This window comes from Strongylocentrotus purpuratus, unplaced genomic scaffold (assembly GCF_000002235.5).
Source record: "Strongylocentrotus purpuratus isolate Spur 01 unplaced genomic scaffold, Spur_5.0 spur5_scaffold_13, whole genome shotgun sequence".
Taxonomy (NCBI): domain Eukaryota; kingdom Metazoa; phylum Echinodermata; class Echinoidea; order Camarodonta; family Strongylocentrotidae; genus Strongylocentrotus; species Strongylocentrotus purpuratus.
Genome location: NW_022145598.1, coordinates 12,708,411 through 12,718,744, shown reverse-complemented (window position 1 = coordinate 12,718,744; position 10,334 = coordinate 12,708,411). Strand labels below are relative to the sequence as shown.

Below are 10,334 nucleotides of genomic sequence, written 5' to 3'. Positions count from 1 at the left end.
GGGGGGGGGGGCACTGTGCCCCCCTGCCCCCCCGGGAGAACCGCCTCTGAAAGCACATGATTACAAATGGTACTTGGAAAGATTTGATTCTGTTAAATAGTAAAGTTGGTATTAATCAATTATTATTTGAGTACTAATACACAAAATAGAAGAAATGTTTTCCATGCTATTGGTTAAATAAATTATGCATTTGAAAGGATGTTTTTGTATTTTTTGTATTTATTAACAATTTTATCCTTCTCAACAGTACAATATGAAACACAATTTTATTATAAAAATGATTTCAACATAGAGTATACAAAAAAAAATTCAGATAATAATTTGCATATTAGGAAAAAAATAATTATACCATCTTGTTCCTTATGTAAATATATCTACACACATGCAAATTTCATCGGACATTCGACAGCCGAGATCATAAGGGGTGGGGGGCCGGGGGCCTCCCAGGCCCCCCCCCCCCCCCAGTCACTGAGGTGCTCAAAATAGCCCAGTATAGTAAGGGTTTAAAAAAAATAATGTCAAGTGTGTGTACAGCAATTTATTTGACTGCCCCCACACCATCCCCTCCCCCTCCGCCCAGACTCTCGACTGGGATGATTAATACAGTACAATATATTTTGGTGATATTCAATATTTTTTTCGCGGGAGCCAGGAACTTGAAGCAAAATTGTTAACGGTTTCCAACAAAATTAAGGCGTCCCCGTCCCCTTAAACTGGCATTGCTCATCCTACTCTATTGCCTTTCTATAGCCAATGTAAAAAAAAAAAAAAAAATAGAAGGGGAAAAAATGGTTTACAGCTCTTCCATAATATTTCAAAGTTATAATCGGAAGACAACGTATGGTGCATTACAAAATTAATACAGGCCTTGGTGTCATTCTGTCTGTCCTGTCATTTATCTTCTAGTTTTCTTTATTTTCTATCTTTCTTTGCTTATTTCATCTTCCTTTTCATCTATCTTTCCCCCTTTCAATTTCCTTCTCTTTTTTATCAATTTCCATCTTTCTGTTTTTTTTTTGTTTTTGGTCGTGGAACGTGTTGTGTTGTTGTGTTTTGTTTTTGTTTTGTTTTGTTTGTTTTTGTTTGTTTTTGTTTTTGTTTTGTTTTGTTTGTTTGTTTGTTTGTTTGTTTGTTTTTTTTTTTTTTTGGGGGGGGGGACGTGGGAGCAGTTCGATCACCACTAGCGCTCCCTCCTCCCCCCCCCCCCCCATTTTCGTACGCAATCAACACATTTTATTTGGTGGTTGTTCTTGTGCTCCCTGTGATAGAATCTCAAAAATATCACATTTTTATGATTTCGAGGTACGTAGCTCGAGCTTTGCGCCAGCTACGTGCGCAAAGTGCATCCGTATATCCGATTCTAATTGCGCATGCGTGGTTTACGTCAGCAAATGGTGAAATTCCCGTAAGAAAGATGTCGAGATGAGATGATGTTATTTCAATTTGCCGTGTGCCAGCCCAAGAGATAAATAATGGCACGCCATAGAAATATTCGAGGGCAGAACTATGATGAAGGTGAGTAAATCTTATTGCCGCCTATTTTTGTGCTTTTGAGAACTCTGATAATGTTCTGCTGATCGGCAGTTTTTTTCCCCTTGAAGTCCCACCTTATTGAAAGTCATGTCAGTATTCAAGTACAATGCAATGTCATGTGTAAATTGATGGGTGATTTCAAAGAAATTGAATAAAGAAAAGAAAAAAAACAACAACAACACCCAGATCGGCTGTGCAGTGAATGAGTGAGTATTTACTGTAAGCCGAGGCTATTATGCTGCCATCGGGGCGCTAGTGTAGCAAGGTATCCAAAATATAGCCTACTAAAACAGACCTCAAATTTCAGACCCCAAATTTCGTGTTTATCATTATCTCTAGGGTTAGGGTTAGGGTTAGGGTTAGGGTTAGGGTTAGGGTTAGGGTTAGGGTTAGGGTTAGGGTAATGATGACCACAAAATTTGGGGTCTGAAATTTGGGGTCTGTTTTAGTAGGCTATATTTTGGATACCTTGCTACACTAGCGCCTGATACCAAATAATGAAATTGCAGTTGACTTGCACTTGCATGCCATTGATTTGGATTTTGGGAAGCTGCCTGATTTTCTGCAAGGATTTTCAAAAAAATAAAAAGGAGAAGAAAAAGAAACCAAGCTGAAATTAAAAATGAAATCAGAAATGAAGATGATATTTATTTCAAACTTTTGTTTAGTTATTACTAGAGTAAAGGAGGGGGTAATCGACCATCACCGGTTTTCGGCCGATTCGTTGGCACGTTGAAGAATCCCCTATCCAACTCAGTGAACGGAAATACGCGTCGCTGATTGGCTGATCGCACGACCCTCGCTTGTCTGCTAGCTGCGAGGCATGGGCGATTCGCTACACTGTGCGTGGTGTATTGTACCTGGTGCACTACACTCGACAGGCGAGCAGCCTGTTTTGTAGCGGCCGTGTTGCAGGAGCGTCCTAAACTCGAACACCAAGCAAAAAATGGCGACCAAAGACACATTCAGTGTATGTGGTTTCAACGATGTCGCTCTCTTCACACTCATGTGGCTCACATACAATTTGCACGTAGCTTTACACACACTTCAACCTACACATACATATCCTTTACAAAAACTTCCGACGAAATCTTAAAAAAAATGACTTACCGAAACAAAGAACCACCATACGATTTTGATGAAAGTACCTAGAAATATCGATGACACCGATGGCGAAAAAATTGTTCAAAAATCGAAGTCGGGATGGAAATATAACAAGTTTGTTATCAACGTAATCGAGAAGTCGCAGGCAGAAATAATCGCACTTAAAGGTTTAACATTGTGGGAAAATATGCAAATGAAATGAGTAAACACCCAATCAACTACGAGCATCGTGACGCTAGCACTTTGTGAATGAAAAATGACGTCAATGGAGCGAACAGAAGAGCGCATTGCGCATGCGCGAGCTTTGGGTGTAATTCTTCTTCGTGGTTGGATGCATGGTAAAATCCCTTTAAAATACATCGCATAACAGCATATCACGTATCCAACACATACCATACCATGCCAGAGTCACTGCAGAACCACATTTGCAATGGAAAATATATCCTAAAATATCACATTTTAGCGATGTAATCGGCGGTCTTGCTACCCGAATCTGAAAAATCAAGTATCTTACACATGTCTGTAAGAAATATGGGTCAGGGTTCTTGTTAATAGCCGGCAACCGGCTATTTTTTCCGGCTGTAACGGCAATCGTAGCCGGCTGTAAGCCTCTCCAAAAAAAAAAATTAATAATACAAAAATCACATCATATTCGGTCAAGTCGCTATCTCAAATTTCTGTTATCACAAGCTTCACGAAGACACGCTTTCATAGCGCGGGGTTGTGAAAACGGTCGTAAAGAAATGAGATGAAACGTCTCCGAAACGATCGTAAAATAAAACCCTATTAAAATATGGACTTGCGGCGCGGCGCACGCGGGGGCAGAGCTATCTAGTATATGCCCAGTGCGCCAGAGCCAAGCGCAGGCCGGCAAGCTAGCTTACGCAAGAAAAGCGCGCGTTGTGAGCCGAGCTGAGCTAGCTGAGGGAGGGGTGTATTATTAAAGATGAAGTTGAGTTCTGGTCATGCGATTGCATTGTGAAAGAAACGGTGTGGAACCGACCAGAAAAGGTTGATCATCTAGCATATTAGAATTTGTGTGTATTGCAAGGTTCTGGAATCATCAAAATGATAAGAAATGTGGCCAAGTCTTGGTAAAGTTACAAACACTTGCACAGAAAGATGTATATGGGACTACACGAACACGTGGCGTAAAAAGCCGGCCCCCCAATTTTTACGATGTTACATGCATATGTGACCCGGCACCACAAAACCAACAAAAAGTCGCAAAAAATTATTTTCCTGATTTCATCTGATTATGAAAGAAGAAGTTCTCCTCATTAAAATGGTATATTACTTGTCCAAATTGAAGCTTCCTAAGCCTTTCAATTTAGTGAATGAAAAGAGCTGGTAAGGGAGGTTACTGGTATTAAATTGTGAGAAAGAGAGCTTTAAAGTTTGGGGCTATTCAAGCATGCGGAGCAAGCAAACCACAGGGAAATCAATAGAAGGGTGAATCAAAAGGCCATAGCAACCACTATGAAGAGATTTTCAGATTAGGCTGAAATTTGGCCTGATGGTCAAACATAGTCTGTTCATTATGTTTCTGAGGTTTCAATGTGTGGACTTAGTCTTTCAAAAGTTATTATGTTGTAAATGCATAGAGTTGTAATTGGACAGATTAAGTGAACTGCAACATAGTGCCGAGACACCTGCACTAGACAATGCCTATTCATGGTGGACCCGGAGTCTTTTTGTTCCCCCTTACATAACACTGCTTGTCACCTATCTTGTTTTGTATACATCTGGGCAATTATTTGTAACCACATTATGAACTTGCTTTATACTTAATTCCCATACTGTTTTCTTTCTCACAGGAGGTTCAAAGTATTTTTACTATGACTTGCTCTTTCATTTCCAGTAGCCATCCTGATGATAATTAATGGAAGCAATTCATAAATACCAGCCAGAAAGTGGTATAAAAATAAAGAAAGGCAGGAGACACACAGTAAAGACACCAACATAGAATAACGAAAAATAGAAAGAATGAGAGAGAGAGAGGGAGAGAGACAGAGAGGGAAAAGAAGGGGGAGAATTATGATAGCTGTAAGCAAAATGATGATATCAAGAGTGTGAATGTGTGTTTACAATAAGAACTTGATTTCAAAACTCTTATGGGAGAATAAATTTGGAAGCACAGAAATGAAAACAAAATTATTTAGGGAATGTCACAACTCTTTCTCATCCTGTATCACAAGTTTAAAAATGCAACAACTCTCTCTCATCCTTTATCACAAGTTTGAAAATGCAACAACTCTTTCTCATCCTGTATCACAAGTTTAAAATGCAACAACTCTTTCTCATCCTTTATCACAAGTTTAAAAATGCAACAACTCTTTCTCATCCTTTATCACAAGTTTGAAAATGCAACAACTCTTTCTCATCCTTTATCACAAGTTTGAAAATGCAACAACTCTTTCTCATCCTGTATCATAAAATGCAACAACTCTTTCTCATCCTTTATCACAAGTTTAAAAATGCAACAACTCTTTCTCATCCTGTATCACAAGTTTAAAATGCAACAACTCTTTCTCATCATTTATCACAAGTTTGAAAATGCAACAACTCAAGCTACTCGAAGTCGTTAACGGAGAATATAAGACGAACGCAAATCTGGAACTCGGATGTGAAAGCGGATACAAACAAAATGGCGCGCCGCACTGATTGCTATAACGGACCAATCACAGCCCGCGTAGCACGACCCGTTAGCAACGACCGACCATTTCCGGACTACGATAATTTCGCTTGGGAAAAGTGATCAAATTTTGGAAGAGACCGAAGGCTGTGCGAAAAAAACTGGTCTAGAAATACCGTTTAAAACACATCTTCTACTATGTTTTAGACTTCCAAATTTTGATACTAGGTACAGAAAAGACCACTCTTTCAGAAAATGCAAAAAAACAAAAATCTATTTTTTTCACCTAAATTGACATTTTAGCTGATTACGGAGAATCGCTGGTTGCGACTTTTTGTTGGTTTTGTGGTGCCGGGTCACATATTTAGAATATGAAGGCATTTGAAGAGCCATGCTTTTCAGGGAACGTGTCTTAACTGATTTTCTTCCACACTTGCATAATAAGAATGAGTAATGCTCACAAATTATTTTTCACCTCTTCCCAGAACTCATCCTTCTCTTTAAGTGTAAATGTGACCATGAGGATTAACTGACTGTACTGAAGAATTAATCTTACAACTATTATGAAGCCCTTTGGCTACAGTAACAGTCTAACATTGGACTTAAGGTTTTATCAGAATGAGATATAGTCACTCTTCCTCGCTCCGTCTGTTTCAATATGTTCAGTCAATCATCCATGCAATCTTCATTATTGCTCAACAGATTGAGCAAACGATAATATCATATTCAGAGAGGAAAGTAACTGACAAAAACAACTTTGGAAAAGATGTTTAACCACGAGGAACATAACTTTTCTTTCAGAATCTTCCCAAAATATGATCATTTCATCCTTGCTCAATCTGTTTCAACGCATTTTTCAGTTTCCACGCAAATGGACATTCATCTTTGCTCAACCTATTTCAAAATAATGAATTCTCACTCAATGAAATCATTAAATTAAAAAAACTTAGCAGCATCTTCACCTCATCAAGAATTACACATTTGGAAACTTTTGGTGCAATAGAAAGTGTCGACGTGACTCACTGTTTTCATGAATGAAATCTTGCAAATGAAAGCTCAGTCGTAATAGCAGACGAAACGTGATTGAAATAGTCAAATACTTTTTTTTTTTTAAATTAATCAAATGACGTATTACTATATGACAGCCAACCCATGGAAGGCTAAATTACTTTCAGTTTACAATAAAAACATTTTGTGAAATAACATAAAACATAAACTGTAAGAAAAAAACACACAACAGTTTATAGTAGTACACAAACCTTGCGAAAACATATGAAACAAATAATAAATTCATTTATTGATTGCCGTTAAGTTAGTCCAACGACATTCAAGTCAAACTTTTTTATTCCATATTTTATTCTTTTCAGTCCCTTTGACCGTTTATACACGCCGTTTTAACGATTAGCCACGAATCTCCCTAATTCGTACATATGTTCACAAAACAACAATCAACCCCTTTTAACACACGCCTTTGAAGTTTGTAGTTCGTAAAATTATGTTCAAACAATAATCAAGTCCATCCAGGTACGCACGCTGAAGAATAAGCACTCACGATCACAAACGCACATGTATCACAAACACGAGTCGACGTAAACATACACTCAGCTCTGGCAACGCAGCGACCACGTGCGTTTGTCTTAGTGTGTACATTCTCTGAGTGCACCGAAATACAATGCCGCATGTATTGCGCACTCGTTACGAGTGCGGAGATATAACGTTATCATGCATGGTATTCCTGCACTGATCTCGATGTGTTTTCTTTTGCAACTCATTATTCGCGCTGGAGTTGAGCCAAGTGTGCCTTGGAATGCCTAGCGCATATTTCATGATTTTGACTGCGGAATTTGGGTTTTTAGATGGATTAAAACATGGATTAAATTGCTGGTAAGAAACAGCATTTTTCGTGGCTGATACTAGAAAAACTTAGGGAGCCAGCCGGGCTCCTCAAGCACTTTTTCAGGGAGCCCGCAGGGGTTTCAGGGAGCCAATGGCCACCGGGCTCCCGATAAAGTCGAGCCCTGTCCTAGTAGCCTACTTTGTCTTTTAAATCAGTGTTACATACACACACACACACACACACACACTAACAAAGGAGCTCAAGTGACCACAATAATTCCGTATCAATTAATTTATTGGCAATCCTGAAATGGTGTCCCTGTCGGCTGTGGAGAAAAGTATTATAGATTAAATCCCACCCAAAAATTATTTAGAATGAAAATACGCTGGTAAAATCTTTCTTCTTTTTTCAGAACAATTTCTAACGATTTACAATTAATTTATTATTATCACAAAGCAGTAATTACACAAAATGATACATTCCATTGGATTTAACAAAATGTAAAACTTATCTGTAGTTTATTCATGAACGATATTTTTAATTTTTTTTTAAGTCTTACGAAAAAGTAATGGTTGTGCTTCTATTACAGAATGTTCTAGTGAGAAGTCTGCACCTCACTGTGATCAGAAGTCTTTACCAGACCCCTGTGACAGCTGTCACATACCTGCAAACCATTTACCAATCCAATTTTGTCATATTTTTTTTTATGTGTGTTCCAATTTTTTTAATTTTTTATCGCAAACGATTTTCTTCACTGACAAGGTCCTGTAAACGTCAGTTAACCGTTTTTGCCCAGGACTACCTTGTATCATTATCATGTAATTCAAAATTGTAGATTCATCACAAATATGATTGATTTATCAGAAACAATAATGGAGCATTTTCATTTCATATTGTATATCATATGAAAAGTAAGTTATTCAGCCAAAATATTCATGATCTTTATCATTAAACTATGGCTCATACAGTGTGGTCATATCTTCAAAAATAAGGCTAAGATAGCACCAGAGAGCATCTAAAACCCTAAAGCTTCCAGGGCCCTTGGGCGGGCCCTGAACCCCGGCCGCAAGGGACTTCGCGCTCGTGATGTGCGCTTCGCGCACATGGTGATGTGCGCTATGCGCACAGAGATTTTTCTTTTGCAATTTTAGTAGCCTCCTGTATTTCATAAATAGCCTGCTATCAGAAAAATTAACAAGAACCCTGTGGGTACCATAAAATGAGCTTTATTTCAAGTATTTTTCAGATTTAGAGCCCGATTTTGTGTTAGTCGCAAGCTCAAAAGTATCTCACCGCATGTATTAAATCAATGCAGCCGGACACTGCAACGCATACGATATCTCTGTCTAATTCAGATTCCAATTTCCGATCACCGCAGTACTAGTTTTCGGCCTGGCGAGCTCCGGGGAGCTCCGGCGTGGGATACCTGCTCCGCTCGCTAGTGCTATAGATCAGCGCGGAAACGCACGGTGCGCGTGCGCGATTCCTATTGACTTTTGTACATGCGGCCGAAAACTGGTTCGCTATGCCGATAACTGCATCCGAAACAGTGAAAATTGAAATGAATATTGTCATGGCAATTCGTGATTTTTTTCTTGGATTCTCTTTTTGTTTAAATAATAATAATAATATTTGCTTCATGATTTGAACAAGAAATGATAATAAATAGGAAGTAAAGGGTCCAAAAAATAGGATTTTGTCTTAAGTGGCCGAAAACCCCCTCCTTTACTTTAGTCTAGTATTAAAGATTAGGACTAGGATAAGGTTAACTTAGCCTCAAATTAAACTAAATCCTCTGTAAAGTGTTGGGAGCCCCCAAAATTTTATGGCAAAATTAAATGTCACTTCAATTGTAATTTGTACAATCATACAATGAAGTGAAAGAGGCCAGATGATTAGATTTAACACTGAATTTTGCGGCTTACATCGAAAGGGTGCGTTGCGGTGTGGTGAGTAAATTACAAATAAAAATTGATTGCCATTTTACTTAGTCAGACACACGTCTATGTATTCATTAAGTCTTGCTGAAAAACTGTAGGGGTGCACATGCTTTCTTCATGTGTTTTTTTACATTTTGCTAAAACAAATTGAAATTATCTTTTAATATAAACCATCTGAAAAATGTATTCACTGGCATATATGCTATCTATATTGGTTGTTATCACATCCAGACACATTTAAATTTAAAGGGAAAGTCCACCCCCAAAATAAGTTTGTTTCGATAGAGGCAGAATAATAAGAAAATCAGGTGAGTGAAAGTTTGAGCAAATTCTGAATGAAAATAAGAAAGTTATGAATTATTGAAGTTGTGATCAATCAAATACAAATTGGCAACTCTGTGACTTATTATACGAGCTCTCCTTCATTTGCTTTGTGCATAATATTCCATAAAAATCATGTTTTCTTCGTTATTGATGACGGAATATATATTTGTTCCTTGCAGGGGGAGTATAGAAACATATTTGCAATTATTATATTTAGGGTGCATGTATGGTTGAAATTTTTCTTGAGGGAAAATGAAAATTTTAGATTTTTTTAGTACTGAGCAAATGGAAGTTGAGCTCGCATGATACGTCATAGAGTTGCCAATTTGTGTTTGATTGATCACAACTCCAAAAATCCTAACTTCCTTATTTTTAATCGGAATTTGCTCAAACTTTCATTGACTTGTTTCTCTCATTTTTCTACTCCTATTAAAACTAACTTAATTTCAGGGTGGACTTCCCCTTTAAGGAAAGTAACATTTTTTCACATAATATGCCCTTCTTTAGTTCAAAATAAATATTTAAGTTAATTATTTCATTGTGTTACTTTTTATTTACTGATTAATTCTTATAAACGCCTGATCTGCAAGACTACGTAAAAAGTAGTTTCAATTTTTATTATTTCAATTTATAAAACAACATTTCTATTCCTTTAACATTTGAACGACTGATGTGAAAGACTAGTCGACGCACCCTTTTGAGAAAAGACCCCCTGCTTATCCCGAAAGTGTGTGTTAAGACGGTACTCCGTTTTCAACGCACTGCGCCGCACCGCAACGCACCACAACGCACCCTTTCGATGTAAGCCAAATTTTGCAAGGATTCTCAAATAAAGAAGAAGAAAAAGGAGGGGGAGGGGGAGGGGGAGGGGGAGGGGGAGGGGGAGGGGGAGGGGGAGGGGGGGAGGGAGGAGGAGGAGAGGGAGGAGGAGGAGGAGGAGGAGGAGGAGGAGGAGAGAGAG

At 38.3% G+C, this 10,334-nt stretch overlaps 1 protein-coding gene across 2 annotated transcripts in view; it reads left to right on the top strand.

Annotated features, from left to right (window-relative positions):
• Positions 1–1,394: 1,394 nt before the first annotated feature.
• Positions 1,395–10,334, top strand: part of LOC591684 (HBS1-like protein) — a 48,015-nt gene continuing 39,075 nt past the window's right edge. Inside the window, exon 1 of one of the 2 annotated variants that reach the window (XM_030982932.1) lies at positions 1,395–1,515. In XM_030982932.1, coding sequence (XP_030838792.1) covers positions 1,473–1,515 — 43 coding nt within the window. In that variant the 5' untranslated portion in view covers positions 1,395–1,472. The remainder of the gene's footprint in view (positions 1,516–10,334) is intronic. The other variant, XM_030982933.1, reaches the window with a different exon arrangement.